The 20,201-nt window shown below is 48.0% G+C and overlaps 1 protein-coding gene across 1 annotated transcript in view; it reads right to left on the bottom strand.

Moving 5' to 3' along the window:
• MAPKAPK2 (MAPK activated protein kinase 2) overlaps positions 1–19,819 on the bottom strand; it is a 65,708-nt gene extending 45,889 nt beyond the window's left edge. The window contains exon 1 of the mRNA XM_077157622.1: positions 19,343–19,819. Within this exon, the coding sequence (XP_077013737.1) occupies positions 19,343–19,624 (282 nt within the window). The 5' untranslated portion in view covers positions 19,625–19,819. The remainder of the gene's footprint in view (positions 1–19,342) is intronic.
• Positions 19,820–20,201: the final 382 nt, after the last annotated feature.

Here is a 20,201-nt window from a genome sequence, read left to right as displayed (position 1 = left end):
GCCCTGGGCCAGTGTCCAGATGCTGTTTGGTTGGTGGAGAGGAGAGAAAATATCTTCCCAGGTCACTCTCAGGTTCGACCCCATCTTCCCTGCAGGGAGGGAAGAGGAAAATGCAGTGAGAAAAGGGAGCTAAATCTTTCCCCCCTCCACTTCCAGGATTAACAAACAGCTGTCTCAAGATCACCAGCCCTCCCTTTTCCAATACCTTGGAGCTCTCTCCGTAGGTTGGGCCTCAGGCAGGAGTGTCTGCTGAGTGCTCGTTCCCCTTCCCCATGCTGCAAGCTGCCGCTTCCCAGGTATGACAGATGCAGCTCCTATTCAGTATTCTCAAGTCAGGACAAAAGCCTTCTCCAGGAGCACAGTGCCAACAAGGACGCAGACAGGGCTAACTGCAGTAGAAGCCACCTGCTGTGGGAGGAGGGGGGCCTTCTGTGCCACACACACCCCCAACACACACACACACACACACACACACACACACACACACACACCCCTTTATCAAGCCTCTCAAACCTGTGTTGACCCACAGTCAGGTCAATTTTTCTCTGCATCACTGGATGGTTCTCCTCCCAGAGCAGGGGGATTGAACTGCAATTTCTTGAATAACATTTCGTAAGATGTTAATAATTGATAAACAAAAAAGGGGCCCTATATATGTCAGACACACCAGGTTAAACAAAATTAAACAGACCATTTCACTGTAAAACGTCTCAGAGCCTTTAATATGTTCATGTGCACTGCAAAATGTTTCCAAAATTTATTTGCTCGAGCATCTCACAGGATTAGTGTTCTACTGACATACTCTAGGTCTCTCCAGCTTGGAGAAATGAGTGGCTCCTTCCTTCCTCAATGTTTACCTACTCCCCTCTATATAACTCTTCTACCATTTGAAGTATATAAGAAATAGCTGCTTATGTTTCTCCCTCAGTACATTTCCAGTGAACAGATCAATGAGTGCTCACATATTTGCATTAGCTTTACCATTTAGTCCAGCAGATGATGAAGCTGCTCCAACGACCATGAGAACTTCTTAAAGTGGACTGAACCACACTCACTCAAGCCAACCTCAGCTGTATATGATCTGTGCTTATGTCACCAGGACAAGGATTCCACCCCCAGATGACCCAGTTTTTACTCCTATATCAAGTACCCCTGTACCTCCCCAGCTGCTTTGCATTTAGCTATAAGGGTTAACAGGTGACTATGGGGTGACTGCACTCAATGTACACACCTGTGGCTAGGAAGAAGTCACCCACCCACCGCCATCATACACGCACTGGGGGGGCTCAGCCCCCAATGCCACTAGTTTCAGCAGAGAAACCTGAAAGAAATAGTAGGAAGGCTGACCAAGCTTGACTAGCAGGGTGGTCCCAACACTTCTCACCCAACCCTCCTTCCATGATGGACCAGATAACAATGAGTGGTAGACACTTGGACATGTCAAAAATCTTCAAAATTTCCCACAAAGTCCAATATTTTCATATTCAAACTACAAGTCTCAGATTGTTTCTTGGATCTGAAAGTGATGTCCCGCCCCCCCTTCCCCAAAAAATATAAAGAAACAGACAGATCCTAACTTTGGACTGGAAAAAATATCATCAGTGCTCCCCAGGGTGAACTTGTGGAAAAGACCCTCCCAGTAGCCTCTCAGATCCACTGCGGTGGGCTTTTGTGCCTCATTCATGATGAAGCAGATCCTGAAAAGTTGTCTCCTACTGATCTCTGCAACCGACTACAGAAGCACGTGTCCCAGATGAAGGGAAATTTTGGGACCCCCACCCCTCACGTAGGAAGCCTCTGCCTCTAGAGTAGGCTCCCCTTTTTCTGAAGCCGCAGGCTTTTCCTGGCATGTATGTTTCTCAGAACACCTCCAGCAGAGATGGAGTTTGTGGTTAGCATCTGGGTACCATCAAAAGGCTGGGGAATTCCTCACGCTCTGGTTCTGAGCTAGGAAGGGAGGAGCTCAAATGTCACCTCTCCCTTCCTACACACCCCCCTGGTCGCCACCACCAGTAGCATCAGAAGAAAGTAAGGTGAGCTCCTATAAGGCAGTACGAAACGGTCTCTCTCAGTGCATACAAAAAGTGTTTATTCCTACCCTATTTTCCCCAATTTCTTTTATTTTCCATTTGGCAAAATTAGTCCAACCTACAGAAACTGGAAATAAAAGGAAGCACTGACAGCCCTTTCTGGCGAAGCACCTCACACACACGCTCCAACCAGCTCCAACCCCACCTCAGAGACACAAACATGAGAGGTCCCCTTCCCAACTCCTGCCAAGCCCCCCACCCTCTGCCTCCAGCCTCTTCCCAAGGCTAGGGAGAATTATTTGGCTTGACTCATTATTCCAATTATCTTCTCTAACTGGGCTGGTTTGTGTTTGGATCTAGCTGCCTCTGGAGCTGACACTTTAATTCTTGATTTTACCAACTTTATTGTTTAAATACTGGTTTTGCCTCTGAGGCAACTAAGCCACTGTACCCAGCTTGTTAATTATGGGCTACGGTAGGGCTTTTCCCACCTGAGCTGATGAGCCCCAGGGCTGCTGAGGGTAGGAATTCTGAGGAAGGGGCTCTGGCTCCTTAGGCAGTCTTATTTGAATCCAAAAGAGGATACACCCACAGGACACTTAAGTGGGTATTTATTGCACCTCAGCTAAGTGCCAGGCACAGTGGTAACACAGGGGATTCCAAAACACCAAAACAAAAAGAGATTGTCCTTGTCTTCAAGGAGTATAGAGTTTAGGAGGGGAGGACATGGAAATGACTGTAACTCAGGTCCACGGCAGCCATGCAGGCGATGATGAATTGCCACAAGTACAAAGGCAGGAATTAATTCTGCCTGGAATGTGGGGGTGGGCACGGGGGACAGGTAAAATCTAAGATGAGCCTCAAAAGGAAACACAAATCTACCAGGAAGGATACAAAAGGATGAACAGTTGGAAGGCACTGCAGAGTGGGGAGAAGTAATCTCCTGGAGCGGTATGCGTGTTAGCAGGGAGGGGAATGGCACAGGGGGCTGGCTGGACAGCAGGGAGAGTGAAAGGTCAAAGCCAGCTTGTAAAGGACACTGAATTCCACACTTAGGAGTTCGAGCTTTACACTAGAGGCAAGAGAGAGCTGCTGAAGATCTCTGACAAAAGTGACAGTTTTGGTTGGATCTGTCTGGGAATGGATGGCTGAGTCTTTCAATGCTAGTGAAATCAGATCAGAATCCCTGAAAAACAAATGTTTTCATGCAAAGAAACAGAGATGCTTTCCTCCACACCAGGCAGAAAGGCAGAGGGTAGGCATGGGCCGAACCAGCTGGATAGCCTTTGGGATTCTCCACTGGGCAGGGCCCACCGATACCTGGCCCTTTCCTCAAGGCCTGAACGTAGAAAGGATGTGGGAGTGATACTGCATCTTTGCATCCTTCTAGAGCCCCTGACAGAACAAGCATACTGAAAATGTGCCATGACTGCGGGGTGGCAGGAACCACACCCCAGCTGTGTTCACACATACGCTAAGAGGCAGAGTGTGCAGAAGTCGGAACTGATGCATTCTGTGCTGCACTGGGAAATGCAACCAGCATTAAAGGAGGTCACGGAATCAATTTTTGGACTCAATAAACATAAAACTTGAACAATAGCAAAAATTTTTTCATATAGTAAGGTTATCTTGAAAAGGGGTGTGCTTCCCCATCACTGGAGGAATTTAAGCATAGTTGAGAAAGATAAGTGACTGCCAAACCCAGATAAATTCATCACTTGGCAAGCATTCTAAAAACACAGATTCTTGAGTACCATCTCTGCTGTCTCAATAAGGTACATGGAATGGGGCCCAGGAATCTGTATTTTCGAAAGCTACCCACAGGTGATAATCGACTGGTTTGGGAGTCACTGGGCTGGATGACCATCTGCTTAGGATGTAGTCCTAAACAAGCCAAACTAAATACTTTTAAAGTCCTTTTCTAAGTTATTACCTTCTCACTAGGGCCTTAAAAACCCCTCCTCACTTCCTATTTCAAATCCCCTTCTAACTCAACTAAATCTTTACCAGGGTATGAATGACTGCCTCAAAATCCAGTATTGTCCAAGAGAACCTTCCATGATGGTGGAAATGTTCTCTATCTGCACTGTCCCTATGGTTGCCACTAGCTAGATGTGATGACTGAGCACTTAAAATGTGGCTAATGCTTCCGAGGAACTGAATTTTTCAGCATATTTAATTTAAATTTACATTGATGCAGCCACATGTGGTTAGTGGCTACCACATTAGCCAGTACAGCTTCCTACAAGAGAAGACTTATGTATTCACTATGGGATCCGGGCAAACAAGCAAATACAGACTCTCCTCCCTCCACTAGCACACTCAGTGAGTTCATCTGTAAACTGAAGATAGCTTCCTGTTGACAGAGATTAAGTTCAAAGAAAACAGCAGGAAAGTAGAAGCTCCAAATTAGCTGTACCAGAGGCAGCAAGGTAGAGAGAACAAAGAGACTGAACAAAAATTCTCACCCCTAAGGGTTTTGTCCTTCTTTGCCCAAGAAAGTGATTAACACTAGCAGGTACCAGCAGCCTGGCCCATCCCGGGCAATGTGTGTGTGTGGGGGGGGGGGGGGGGGTATGTGTGGGGGGCAGTGTTGCTGTGCCATTCCCAGCTTCCTCACATCAAAGAGACCTCATTCTCAGGGATGATCCAGAACATTTTAGTTGTCTAAAGGTAGTCTCCACACTGGCTTACACTGGAACTCTTCGGCTGTACTGGAGTGTAGAAATCTGAGGAAGAAGAAATGAATCTCATATACACACAAAGAAAGTCCCACATTTCCAGACCTCAAAAGTTTTCACTAGGAAAATACATCATCTGCACATTTCCAAATACAACTGTGTTCTTGCCGAGACACATGCTTTGAATCTACCAAAGGGTGGTTACCTGGGTAGACAAGTATCGCCTCAACAGTCTGAGATACCAAATGAACACAGAACGAAGCTGTGGGAAGAGTGGCCAAGTAAATATCAGGAACCACCAGTTGTAATTTTTTTTTTTTTAAACATGGGCAGGCACCAGGAATCGAACCCAGGTCCTCGGGCATGACAGGCAAGCACTCTTACCTGCTGAGCTACCGTGGCCCGCCCACCAGTTGTAATTTAAAAGTTGTGTGTCAAGGGAAAGGTGACAAGGCAGCTTTCCATGAGTGAGTTGGTACAGAAGACACCTCTCACCTGGAGGGCAAGGGACAAGGAGCTTTCTCAAGGTACCCTCGGTCCAAATCAACTCCTTCCCTCCTTGCAGACACAGCTAACTGGTTGCAGAGAGAAGGAAATGGAGGAGGTATGGATGGGAGAGAAAAGCAGGAAGAAAGATCACAAATAAAAAGTGCTGTGGGGAGAAAAGGGGCAATAATGACCTACCAAAGACCAGATACTTTTTCTGGAATTTACTAGAAGATTTTTTTTCCTTTCGAGTTCTATAAAAAGAAATAAAGGAAAGAAAAAAAAATGTTGCAATTTCCTCTGTCACAGCACATGCTCAGGAAAAAACAGACCCAACTTATTGCTTCACTTTCCCATCTGCACCAACGGTCATCTCCATCCTGAGCCCTGGCTTCTGTTCAACAACTCCTGAGATGTAGGTAGCAAAGATGACCAGAATTTGGGGACAGAGCCTCCCATCACCCTACCTGCTGCTTGCTCATTTCACCCAGGAGGCTAAACACTTCAACGGTGCAATTCTTCAGAGCAGGAGAAAAACCCTGGAAGCTCCAAACTAGGAGAAAAATAACCTCTGCCCTGTTTCAGCCGGGCAATTCTTTCTCCTTAACCCCTACCTGGCTCTAGTAATGATCAGTTAATACCTGACCCCAAGCGTTTCCTACTACCAGAAAGATCGCTGGGGAGACATCATCTCATCCCATCACTTGCCAAACAGAAGATGGGGATATCCAGTTAATGGTACACCCTCACACCATTCCTCAGAAACCCCATCTTCATATTTTTATCTGCATCCTCCCCTGGAGTGTGTCACAGGTGTGCTTCCATGAAGTGCCCCCTGCCCAGTACACACAAAAGCACCCCCCCACAGCCCTGATGAGCCCATCACATTTATGCTTATTTATCACTCCATTTCCCTAACTCTGCCAGTTATTATCTACCACCTACCTGAAGTGCTTTCTCAGCAGGTGGGAAACAGACCACCTAGACTACTCTGTCAAAGAGGTACTGTGAGGGGCAAATGGGAATATGTAGAGCTGGTATAATCCAAATTTGGGACTTTCATTTATTTTTTACACACATGTTCACTTCTCCTCTAAACAGTAAGTTCTCAGGAAAGGCCCACATTTTATTCGTACCATTATAGCAACTGGACAAAATAAGCATTCTATAAATATTTGACGTTAAAAAATAAATTGCTAGGTCAACTAAGTACTGAATCATAATGGAGTCAGAGAAGGAGTTGAGCTAGGCAGCCCTTTAAAGTTAGAGCTAGACACCCTCCATTCACTAGCCTCAGGGCCTTTGCACTCGCCGTTTCTTCTGCCTGGTGCTCACCAAGGCTCATTAGAATGATCACCTTCTCAGTGAATTATTCTCTGACCCTATTTAAGACTGCAACACCACACATGCTTGCAACATTCCAGGACCTGCCTCCCTCCTTTTTTTTCTCCGTACCTATCACCATCTGACAAGCTATATCATTTAATTGTTTGGGTCTTGTTTGTCTCCCCCTACCAAAACACAAGCTTGATCAGGAAGAAATTCTTTTTGTCTGTTTTGTATATTGCTGTATCCCTGAGGCTTAGTAGCACTTAGTAAGCACTCAATAAGTATTTGCTAATGAATGAATGATTGTGAACATGTTTGAATATGTTCCCCCTTCTGTAAAATGGGGACTTTAACTTTGCTGTTATTTATGGATTAATGATTATATAAGTAAAACACCTAGCACAGTTTCTATTTATAGTATCTGCTCAGTAAAAAACTGTTACTAATCTGAGAAACCTTCATGGTGTTGCTAAACTTTGAACAGTGATCTGAATGAGGCAGAAGACGGAGACTGTTATATGTATTAAATTCAATCTGCTGTTCTGTTCTATCCAAATCATTCTTGGCACAGCTAATTAATTTTCTTGAGTAGGAAGCTGCTTTGGATCTCAAGAGGATAGAAGGCACCCTAAGGCAAATCCTGCTTAGAAAGGCAGAAGTCTAGTTTAAGCTGCCAGAAAGAATCAATGCTCATTGTTCTAAATTCCTCTCATCTCACATAGCAGAGGTATTAAAAGGGTCTGAACCCAAGGGGATGACCCTGATTCTTCTCCCATTCTAGGTTAATCCTGCCATCTGGGCCTCCTGATGGCCAGTGAGCACGGAAGACAGGAGGCAGGCATGGAGGGATTAAACATCTAAACTCTGGTTGAATGGCTGAAGGAGTAAAATTCTACAGCCAGGAGAATGAAATAACACTAGCCTGTGGGACCTGAAGACAGTGGGGACCCAGCTGATCATTTCCTTCACAGCATCAGGTTGTTTTCCCAGCTGCAGGAATGGATGCAGCAACAGTAATAAAGAAGGACTTTCAATGCCAGAATTTTTCCAGGCTGATCCCTTTGTTTTATAAGACCAGGAAACTGAGTGAGGTGCAGGCAGGTTCCAAGACTTCCTCAGGGCCACACAGGTAAGGGGAAAACTGAGATCTCTCCAATCCCAGTCCAGTTCTGGCCCACCTGCAAATGTGCTGTGGTATGGAGTTAAATGGCCCCATGGGGTCCAAATCTCTGACCTCAGTCCCAGCAATGTGGTGGTCAGGACTGGCACCTCTTACAATACACAGAAGCAAGGGCCACAGATAACAACAGACTGCATCTGGGTGCTTCTGCCGTGTCTGGAGCTAACTACAACATGTCAAGGCCTGAAGGGAAGCTGGCTTGTTCCAGATCTGTTCCTGTTCCCAGTTACTGCCCTCCAAGGGGCAGACGCTTCATCTCTATAAAACGAACAGGAAAAGGGAGGGGCCCTGGAACAGGGGTGAGGAAGGCAAAAAGCCTTAATGGGAAACTGTGGTCAGGGGCCCATATAAGAACAAGAACTCGGGAGCAGAAACAGAAGGTGCCAGCTTCAGTTAGCAGATCTGGGCAGGCAGAGGGAAGAAATGCCCAGAAGAATGTTTTGAGAGCCACAACCAGCAGGGGTGGGATCTCTTCACAGAAGTAAGAATGTTTTTTTAGAAGAACAGGGACAGTACCTTCACTATATCCCGGGATCAGGCCCTGACAGCCCCGGGCCAACACTGTCCCACCCCAGCACCGTCCCACCAGCAGAGCTGCCACCAACCCCCAAACACTAAGGATCGCTCCTCGCACCTTACATTCATGTAAGGCAGCATCCACTGTTTTCCAATTACCACACCTCTGTTAGGCAGTTATTGTTAGGCAGCTTAGCACAGTGCCAAGACGCTATATGAAAATTTTTTTTTTGATGAGGGTGTATGGTCACAACACAGAAATAAATGGCTACAAAAATAATGAAGATCTGGGTCTTCAAGGAACTTACAATCCAAAACAATCTCTAGATGAGCACCCTGCACATGGAGAAATACATTTAAAAAGAGAAAGAAAAGGTTTAAGAGTGTCTTGGCAAGTTTGACAGGGAGGGATGGGGAGAACTACTTTGGGTGTGGAAGGTTTCATTTAAGTAGCAGCATTTGTGCAGGGCAGAACAGGAAGACAGAGACAGGAACACATGGTTAAAGGGACACATATCATAGGCAAAGCTGTGGGGATGGAAGAGCAGACTCATGTAAAGGAACAACATATATGAGCTACTGAAGCTGAGACAAAGCATGCATTCAAAACAAAGCAAAATAAAACAAAAAACAGATTTGGGCTAGTTCCACAAGGATTTAGACAGCTCATGTACCCAAACGACACAAGGAACCCACTGAAGGATATTAAATGAGAAGCTACATGCTCAGAGCTGAGCTTTAGGGAAACTAATCCCCCACTGCACTCCCAAGAAGGAGAGGGGAAGACCTTCATTTCATGGGTGACGTTCCTTGGAGTCAGCCACATATTTCTACTACCCCCCCCCCTCACTATCTCATTCCTTCTCTAATTATACTTCAAACTCAATTTTATTTTATTTTTAAAGAAGAATCTGAGCCATGATAACCAGAAAACAAGGTGGCGAAATCAGGACAGTCTGAGACGTGGGAGAAGAGGCCACTCACACCCACCCTCCTCCTGCCCGAGAGCACTACCCACCCCGGAAAGGGGAGCACCACCGGGGGAAGGGGAGCACCACCGGGGGGAGGGGAGCACTAATGGGGGAGGGGAGCGCCACGGGGGGGGGGGGGAGCACCACTGGGGAAGGGGAAAACCGAAGGGCAGGGAGCCACTGAGAGCCCCAAGGAGGCTCTGGTGGAAAAGAAATGATGCCAGTGGGCTGGCAGTTAGAGGCAATAACAAAAACTCCCCATCTTCTGTAAATGTGAGCATTTATAAAACAGGTTAATATACTGCTCATTGTAGTTCTGTGGGTGCATGAAAGAAGAGGGCAGAGGAAAAGGCACAGGGTGACCCCTTGCAACCTGCCTCTCCACACAGCAGAGCAGCTGGAGCACTCCTGCTCTGGAGCACATAGACACATGGGCCTCCTGCCCCCAGCCCACCTGCATTCCTAGGATGCTCTGCATTCCACACAGTCAAGCCCAGGACCCCCTCCCTACCAGACCCTCTGAGCGCTGTAGGGACCAGGCATGACAAGCAATCTGCAGACTCTTCACTTGGAGAGGTCTCCCTTCCCAGTTCCTGTGAAGCCTGGCCTTTCAAATTCTACTAGCCTTCCTCTAAGAATTATACAAGCCAGGAAAAGAGGCCCAGGATAGGGAGAGAAAGGGAGGGTATGGCTCTTCCAAGGACAGGGGCTCCTTCTGTCAGAGTTAAAAATAAACTCTTAGCAATTATACCCAACTCCTCCCCTCCAGGGACCAATGGGCCCTGGCAGATAAATCCCTCCCTGTAGAGGAAATGAGGCCCCAGGGGGACAGAAAGGAGAAGGCGATCATGGAGACAGGGACCTGGGTATGTAACTCTAACTGAAAAGAGAGGGTCCCCAAGTCCTACCTCTTGGCTCCTATCACTCTCTCACAAAAGCCAACACAGAACCCTCCTATGCCACACGTAGTACCACCACCTGCTCCACAGATTGGAAAAATCAGAAAGAAGAGAATGTCAAAGCCAAAATAAAGGAAGTATCCTCCCAGTACCTATTAGCTAAGCAGGTATTCCAGCTACGTGAGCCCCTTTCCTCACTTGGCTCTCTGGGCCGCCGGGACCCCTAGGCAGTAGAGGAAGAGGTCATACCCTGAAAGACACAGACTACTGATACCCCTGACTCCCATCCCCAGCCCCCAGGCAGAAGGCAAAAGAGACCCATGCTCTGTTTTCTGAAAGTGGCAGAGATGGAAGGGCCAGAGGGGGTCATGGCCTGACGCAGGAAGGAGGCCCTGAGAGCCCGGTTATTCTTGGAAGCCAATGAGATGAGGTCACACTTTTGAGTGTGGCAACCTAGAGCCCCACACTGTGGAGGCAGCGGGTAGAGCAGAGCAACCCGCAAGAGTCCTAGGCAGGCAGCACACTCAGCCACCAGGCAGGCAGGGTGTGGGCCAGGGCAGAACATGCCCCACGTGGCACTCTCCTACTCATCCCCACAGACGTTCTGGAAGTAGGCCTGCTTAGGGGTTGAACTTAGAAGAAACCAGTACTGAAGGCCAAGACTGTAGAAAGTCTCCTCAACTCTGATGAACTTATTCACCCTCTTTCTTGTCTAACCTTTCCTCTAATGGTGAATAAATAAGGCAGCTCCACAGACCCTTTATACACATAAATCTAGATAGCAGGAGAAGCAGCCACCACAGCTCCTCTACCAACACTCCGAATATCAAATTGGCCCCCAAACACCTCCCAAGTAGAAGAGGGCAAACAGAGAAGACTTGGAAGAAAAGTGAGATAAGCAGTTCTACAGCATGACAGGAAGACTTGGGACAGATATCAGGACCTGGGCTGCAAGGGAAGACTGCAGCAGTGGCAGGTTTATTTTTAGCTGTTAGGACAGAGGGGCTGAGTAACAGTACTGGGCCCTGGGCAGGAAGCCAGGCTGCAGATGTCCAGTGTGGGCTGGGAGACTTATTACAATATGGATAATCAAAATGGCAGCAAAGTGATCAACTTAATCATCTGCCTGCTGAGAGGCAGGAAGGGTGAGGCCCTGAAGGAGAGTGAAGGAGGAGTAGTCTACACGGGGACAGTAGAACCTTCGCTTCAGGCTCAAAGAAAGAACTATCACGGAGACAAGGCAGATAGAGAGAAGGCATCAACAGTACAGCTCTCTTTGTTCCTTCATCTTCTCGGAGACAGAAAAGGCTTCCGGCAGATGTCCTCACAGCTCTCTCCGTTGCTTGCCACCCTTCGCCTCCCAATCAAGACTTGGATGAACATTGGTCATGTCCTTCAAGAGTAAGATGTTCTTTCATGTGACCCTGTTGGAGGGCTCAGGTTCCTAATGGAATAAACACATAGTTCGGCCAGGGGGCTGGTCTTGGAGGGGAACAGTGGATACAATTAGGAGTTGACCTTGAGGCCCCGTCCCAGCCTCTACCACCTACTGGCTGGTACACAGAGATGTTTACTGGATCACAGAATAAAGACCCCCAGGACTCTACACTACCAGAGGATGGCAACAATCTTATCCTTTCCACTGTGCCTCTCTGCCTACTTCATCCAAATCGGATGGCCTGGCACACAGGACCCCACAGTCCAAAGACCTAAGGACTGATACCATTAGCACTGGCCTTGGGCGGGAAGAAGAGGAAAGAGAACAGACGTGATCATCCCTCCCTTTCTTCACATCTTCCTCACACTCCTGAAGTCTCTTCTCACCCAGCCCTATCTGGGAAGCTAACTGCTACCTGGATACAATCCTAACTTCCTTATCAGCTCTGGGAGTCAGTCCCCAACTCTCCCCTCAGGACAGTGCATTCCAACATCTCTGGGTGCATTAGAAGAAAGCATCCCTTTGGGTGGACCCAGTCACACACCAAAGTAAAGCTTGGCAAATGGACAGTGGGCTAGACTCCAGGCCTCACTCATGCCCTCAGCCAGGTACTCCTGCGCAGGGTACAGGCTGTACAACCACTCAGCAGCCTTGTTTTGCCCCATGACTTCAAATGAGAAAAGAGTTGGAATGAAGAAAATAAAGAATTTCTCACATCTATCTTTTGTCACCACTACACTAAGATTCTTCTGATTTCAAGAGTTACACAGCCCATTTTTTCTGCAGAGTCACCGGCTAAAAACTTCACATATGAGAAGGAGCAGCTAGTCAGTGATGATTATTAATTAACTGGATACAGGCTGCCCTGGAGTCTATCTGAAGGGCATCCACACCAGGCCCAGTTACTACTGGTGGTCAAACGTGGAGAAACTCAGCTAATGATCCTCCGGTTCTTGGCACCTCTTGCCCCCAGCACAGCCTTCCACTACCCAGCACTGCCAATAAGGTGCTAAAAGCACAACCCTCTGATCTGTACACTGAGGCCTAGAAAGTTCAGTTTACTTAGCTAAATCAAGGTCACACAATTAACAGAGCACGAAGACTAGAACTTTTTTTTTTTTGGCTTTCTAATCTAGCTATAGGCTATCGCTAATACTTCCAGATATTTATATCCACATACACTTAATATACAAAATATCAGTATTTCCTTAAAAAGGAAAAGGTTCATCAATCCGATTTGGGTTATATACCTGGTATACATTAAACTGACCCAGTGATGTGGTCTCTTCTCCTTCTCGATGCCCCTCATTTCCAAGGTAGCATAGGTTGATGGAGTCCAACTTTGCACTGCCTAGCAGGTCTGCAATCCCAGAACTACCACCGCTGGTACCCAAAAAAACAAAGAAACCCAGACAAAGAGCAGTCGATACCAGGTCCCAAGTCACGACTCTGATGCTGGACCATGTAAGACCTCGGTAGTGCCACTGGACCTCTGTGGCCTGACCCGGCTTCTTCCTCAGAAACAGGGAAGGGGACAAGAAAGATGCCTTGTGAGTATCGGCTCGGAGGTGCAAAGAAAAGTGTGGGACCCTTTACCTGTGGGCCTTAAATCATTACTAAGAGCAGCTGCAACTCCTTCACGACAAACAACTCTGCCAGACTCTGCCCTGCCCAGCCCAGCCCCTGCCCCCAACCACCACCCCCATCCCCCAGGACACAGAAACTCTGGAGAGGCACAGGGCAGGGAGGAGGAGCAAAAATGAGACCCAAGGTTTTGTCTGACACTTCTTTTATCTATGGAATGGACAGATGAACACAACATATGGATTAAAAATATATACATAATAGGGGGAACAAATGTTAAAAAATATATACATTGGATAGATGGAAATACTAGTGGTCAGTGAGAGGGAAGGGTAAGGGGTATGGTATGAATGAGTTTCTTTTTACTTCTTTTTCTGGAGCGATGCAAATGTTCTAAAAAATGATTATGGTGATGAATATACAATTATGAGATGATACTGTGACGCATCGATTGTACACCACGGATGGACGGACTGTTTGTATATTAAGGATGTATGTGCTTGTACATGGGTGTATAAAAATTGAAAAAAAAGAGAGAGAGCCCCAAGGTGACCTTAGGAAGAGTGTGAAATGGAACAGAGGGAGGCGGGGAAGTGTGACTGCTGTACTACAGCCATTGGTCCACTAGGGAGAGTCCTAGGTGGAAGCACAATCGGCTGCTGAGGAACTGTGAACTGGCTCAGCCTCAGCTAACAGTGCCCTTCCCTCTCCCAGGGGCTCCCAGGGCTCTGCAGGTGACAGCACATGGCCAGGGATGAAGTTTGCCTCCAGCAGTCCTGAGGCTTGGCTTTCCAGGTTCTCCCCGGAATTCCCAGCACTTGTTTAAATAGCCATCAACTGTTGATGGCCCTACTCCTCACATCTCCAGGTATCCAAACACCCTGGATGTGGGGCGGGGATACTGATTCCTCCATCTTCCCCAAAAGGAGCCCCTTTATTTTCCAGACACCCACCAATATCCACAGTCCCAGCTACTGGAATGGCCTAGGTTGGCTTTTCTTTCACCTTTGGCAGCCACTGATACATCTTAGCTGAAGATTATTTTCAAGCTCTATCAGAGCTCCAAATTCACAAGTGAAAAAAAAACGGGGGCATAAACCAACCCTACTTTGATCCCGTCTCAGTGGATGCCAAGTGCCCAGTTGCAGTCCAGGAGTCACGGCCAGGGCCAGGGCAGACTACGGGAAGCCTCCTCCCGAGAGAGGGACAGGTCTCTGAAACCAGAAACCAGACCCTTCCCTCAAAAAATCACAAGCTCCAACCTCAGTCATTCCAAACATCCCTTTATGACATCCTGTTAGCCTACTTAGCCCACCAAACACTGTAAAACTGCTTTTCACACAAAGACTCCAATTCTAAGCCACTTCGCCCCACTTACTCAAAACTAACCTCGTCTCTTGCTCTCCCCCTCAGCTCTAGCCTGGGCCAACTTGACCTCCTGCAGATTTGCTCGTTCCCCAGATACCCAGCGATGACCCACTCACCTCAGCTGAAACCTTCTTCAGCTCCTTTAGTTCTCACAGATTTCCCCTATCAAAGCGTCTATATTCCTAACAACACAATTTAACCCCTAGACCAGGAAAGTCCAAAAGAACTTTCTGCAAGGATGGGAATGTTCTTGTGCAGTCCAACTTGGTAGCCATTAGCAGCTACTCAAACACCTGGAATGTGACTAGTAACTGAAATTTTTATTTACTTTTATTAATTTTATAAATTTAAACAGCCACATGTAGTCAATGGCTGCTATATTGGACAGTACAGGCCTAGACTACATTTGTTAGTTTTGCCTTCTCCAAATAGACTTCTTCACCTCACAATTTTTATAGGCCACGTGAGGTGTCTATATCCTTCACACAACTAAGCATAGAGTAGGTGCTCAGTGCATTTTTAGCTATCTGTAAGCATATTGGATATAAAAATTGGGACTGATCAATGAAACTTTCTTCACCTCATGTTTACATCCAGAATACCGGCCCCATTTGGTACACTGCCTCTCATCCAACCATAAGACCTATCCTGGGGTGGGCCATGGTGGCTCAGCAGGTAAGAATGCTTGCCTGCCATGCCCGAGGACCCGGGTTCGATTCCTGATGCCTGCCCATGTAAAAAAAAAAAAAAAAAAGACCTATCCTGCTCTCCAACAGGCACCCAGCATGAGGTGGACTGGACAGGACTGGTGTACTATGGGGAGGTGGAGGCTCTGGGGTTTCCCTGCACCTACAATATCATGTCCTCTTAACAATGTCCAGATCAACCATAAGAGATTGCCATCATTTCCCTTCACAACACCAAAAGAAGCCACATAGCTGTGACACTTGAGTGACCTGGGGAGAGAGGACCCCTGAAGAAAGGAGAGAAACCACAGGACCTTGTTTTCTCTAATCCATGCAGTGGAAAGATAAACAGAGATACGTAATGACAACATTCTATATTTTGCAAGGCAATAACATGCTTCAGTTATACAGCAGAGAAGGATAACGGTGCTTGCTTTAATTAAATTTGTTCAGCTAACATCTAAGAGTCACTATTACACAAGGAAGGAGCAAACAGCTAAGGAACCTCATGGAGAATACAACCAATTAATATAAAAGTGAATTGAGACAAAGTGTCCTTACCAAAGAACAGTTAATAAAATTCCCATGTTCTCATACCAAAAATAAAATAAGCTTTTTATCAAACATTCCCTTAAAAAAGGTATCTGTGTGGGGAGGGCTGGTTTACAAAAGCTGGCACTATAGATCCAAAACTCGTGAGCTGGTTTATGAGCTGCCCCTCCAACCTCAGGGGTTGTTACTGATGAAGAGGGATACCCACCAACAGATCACTCCCAGCCCACAGTCAAAGCAGGAGACAGCAGCTCCTAAGGCTGGAGAGGATCTGGGAGTAGCAGCCAGTCCCATGTCCTAGCCTGCCAATGTCACTGCGGTCAAGAAGTGGGGAAAAGCTAAGACCAGGAATGAAGCATCCTAAGCTCTAACAGATGAACAGCTTTGTTATTACCTGGAGCTAGTTATTTCCTCGCTTTGGACATTGATTTTCTCATCTATAAAACAAGAGGCTGCCCTTCCAACATGAAAGAGTTAGAATTGGCATAGCACAAATACTCCTAAAGAGTAGAAGATCAAAAGTGACGGTGGAGTTATACAGAGAAGGCAGGGTTTAACAATTGAGTATGAGTGCTAAACCATTAATCATTATACTGATATTTCTTTTAGCTTCCAGTACCTTAAAACAGCTAGAAATAAAAACCTAAAATTGAGGAATTGTAATGCTCCTGCCCCCCCCCACACACACACACACAAAAAGAGGGGCTGCACAGGATGACCTCTTAAAATCTCTTCCTATTCTGACTGGAAGTATGTGTATGATTTACAGCTTAGCAAAAGCAGTCAGGAGAGATGGTGAGGTGAGGTCATCTCAAATGTTACATCTCTGAGGTGAAGGAAAAGAAGTAGTAGGGCAAATTAGTACTACATTTCTTTTTGGCATGGACAGGCACCGGGAATTGAACTCAGGTCTCCAGCATGGCCGGTGAGAACGCTGCCTGCTGAGCCACTGTGGCCAGCCCAAGGACTACGATTTTAAGCACTGATTTCATTTATCATGGCTAAGAGCACACCAGACCACAGAGAGGGCAAGGGCATCTGGACAGTGCCATCTCCCACCAACTCTCAGAACTGCAAAATAGAAAAAACTCAGGACTTCCATCAGGGTTCCTAGGACTCTGCGTCCTCTGTAGGTTCATCAGTCCCCAGAAATGGCCGTGACACGCTATGCAGAGAAGAGGTCTTCTCCCTTTTTCTTCAGACACCTTGGGCAATCCTTCCTGCCCTACCACATTTTCCTCCCTCGGGTTATAATCAAAAGTCTCCTAGTTTTGAAAATCATCTTACTACTCAGGACCTAAGGTTAAGTTAATCTGAGTCAAGACGCAGAGCTTCCTTTTGCAAAAAGACATAGATCTAGTGCAAAATTCTTTGAACAGATTCCCCCACATCTGTAATTATGCCTTAGCCAATATTTGGATATGGAAGTACTGTTGACACTGTTGTCATTCTCTTTATGCTTCATCCCTTTTTTCTTCCTCTATTATTAAGTGTTTTACACAAAGATGTGTGGGAAATCTACAATTTAACAGTTGAGTCAACTTAGAAGATCTAAGAGCAGACTGCCTGTCAAAACAGACTCTGACTTCAATCTTCACCCACTTCTAACCTGAGCAGGATAAACTCCACTAGATTATCTCTGAGTGTTCTTTAAAACATTTCTAGATTTTTCCTTTTGAAACTATTTTTTAAAGGGAAAAGCCAAATTTCTCTGCTATTAATTACAACAAAAACCTCAACTGCCACCCAAAAGCATTTTAGAGGGTAAATTTTTGTGTGTGTGTATTTATTCAATAGAAGAAGGAATAGAAGTTGAAGGGTTTTGTTCTGAAGTCTTTATACAATATTCTCACCATCTAAGAGAATGAATAGCCAGTGTCCCAAGCTGCTGATGGGTAAAGGCAGATGGTGTCTCAGAGGGAACAGAAAATGCTCCTGGAAAGAATGTCTGTACTTGTCAATGATTACAGGTTAACCGTGGTCAAACTGCATTTACTCAATTTCATTCCCCAAGGTCAGAGCCACAGTCAGTTTGTTCAAACAATTTCTCTCCTTTCCCCAATTATGAACATGGAGAAAGGGTCTTAAGACACAAATATTAAAGTTTTCAAGATACTGACATATTCCCTGTACAACACTCAATGCTCAGCAACAACAAAAAACCCCACAGCCACAGCTTATAATAGAAACTCAAACAATTCTGAAAGTATTCAATTCAAGCTAACAGAAAGCTCTCCCCAAAAGGGAAGATGAAAGCAATAAGAAAATAATTTTAGAGGCCTTAAGAACTCTGGGAACTGGACATACTTGCTCCCTACAGCCCTAAATAGCAGTTTTTTATTACATCTGATTCTATATTCCAAAACCCACCCATAACTCTTATCTTGAGTTTTGTATTTGATTATTGAAATACAGCTAGTTGTTGGGGTTAAGGGGGAAGAGGAAAATATAACACAGGAAGTATTTTTTCTCCTCCAATCATTAAGACACCACAAGGGAAACAGATCTGATGTGTCACCTTTAGAGCTGTGGTTTGACCTGAATCCCCTCTGACGAGAAAACCTACTTTTTGGTGACCCTTGAAAGACTGGCTCACACAGTACCATCCCATCTCATCTCCCAAGTTCACTCTGCTTAACTTCTAAAACAGGTGTTCTCACTCCAATCCCTGTTCTACTCTTACTATACCCCTTTCGAAGAAAAAAGAAAGAAGGAAAGGGTGGGTTTCCTCAGCTCAAGGGTATCACTCTGTCCTGCTGTCCGTCAGTCGACCATCTCCAGGACTGAAGTGGCCATCTCGGATTTGCGGAATCAGCACCCAGCCAAGCCGTGGTTTACAGACTCGGTTTAAAATGATCAATGGAGCTATGGAAACAGCAGACACCGCGCCGGAGCCTGCTGGCCTCCCATCTGGAGCCGCGCAGGCACTGAAGAAGGAGGGGACCTGCTGTCCGATCAAAACAATCCCTCCCCCGCGCCCGGGGGGGGGGGGGCGGTGTCCCCGCGGAATCTCCAGCCCTGCACCTCCCGGGCCAGCGCGCCCCAACGCTGCACCACCGTACTCGCGAGGCCCAGGGAAGTGAAATCACACATTCCGGCTCCCAAATAAGGAGCGAGGCTAAATAAACCTCTGAGATACGACTTCTCCAAACCAACCGACCAACCAGCTCAATGAGTAATGGGTCTTTTGTGCCCGCAGAAGGAAAGAAAGGAGGTAGAAGAGGATGGGGAACCACAAGCCCCGAAAATCACTTCCTTGAGACGGGGTTAAAGCAGAAGTGGTCTCGAAGCCAACCGTCCCGGTCCGGCTGGATCCCGCTCAAACCCCCAAAGAGCAGAGTCCGCACGGGTCTTCTGGAGCCCTCGCCACTCACCCGGCGCGGGTGCCGGGAAACTCAGTCTCGGCGGCGTGTCGGCGGGACCCGACCTTCCCGGCTCCCCTCCCCAAAGCCGCGCACTTCGCACCGCTCCGGCGCCCGGGACAGCCCCGCCGCGGCCACCGCTCCGCCGGCCTCGCAGCCGTGTGGGAGCCACGGGTCGCTCGGGCCGGTCCGAGGGCTCAGGCTCGTCCCCGGCAGCCGCCCCTCTCCCTAGACTCCCCTTCCCCGGGCCCCACACCTACTTTGAGGGCGAATTTCTCCTGGGTCCGCTTGTTGAAAATCTGCAAAACTTTCCCGTTGATGCCCAGTCCCAGGACCTGGGTGGTGACCTTGTAGTCGTCGGTGATGGCGTTCTTCTTGATCTGCAGGCTCGGCTTGACATGGAACTGGGGAAACTGCTGCGGGGGCTGCGGCGGCGGCGGGGCCGGGGGGTGAGCCTGGGCCGGGGCGGGGGGCTGCGGCGGCGGCGGCGGCGGGTTGGGGAACAGCACCGGCGGGGTCTGGCCTTGGGAGTTGGACAGCATGGTGCCCGGAGACGCGGGCGCAGAGGCGGGGGGGCTCGCGGCCGCCCCCTCCCCCGGCTCCGGACGGGGTCCCCGCCGCCCCCCGCCCGGCTGGGAAGTTTGCTCCGGGTTGGAGCCGGCTTCCCCGCCCCGGCTTGGCTCCAGGCTCGGCGGGTCGCGGGGCTCCGTGGGTCCCGCCGTCGCCCGCTGGCGCCCACCGGCCCTTCTCCCTCCCTCCCTCTCTCCCTCCCCCCCGGGGGCCTGGCGCTCCGTGGAACGCGGGACGGCGGGGGCCCGGCCGGGGGGAAGCCGCGGCGCGACAATGTACCCAGCCCCGGGCCGCCGGCCGCGTCACAGCCTCGTCTGCGTCCGGGGCTGGCCCTTAAAGGGGAGGGTCAGAAGGGGCGGGGCTTGCGGAAGCGGGGCGGAGCCGGGGGGCGTGGGTGTTGGGGAGGCGCAGGTCTTAAAGGGGAGGACTCGAGGCTGCTGGGTTGTCCAGCGCCCCGGTCCGCGGCCAGGAGATAGGAAGAGGAAAGGAGAAATCCAGTCCTCAACCTGGGTCACACAAAGAGGAAGGGGAGGCGTATGAAAGTAACGT

Source organism: Tamandua tetradactyla, chromosome 4, assembly GCF_023851605.1.
Source record: "Tamandua tetradactyla isolate mTamTet1 chromosome 4, mTamTet1.pri, whole genome shotgun sequence".
Taxonomy (NCBI): Eukaryota; Metazoa; Chordata; class Mammalia; order Pilosa; family Myrmecophagidae; genus Tamandua; species Tamandua tetradactyla.
Note: the sequence above shows the minus strand (reverse complement) of the source record. Positions and strands in the feature narration are given on the sequence as shown.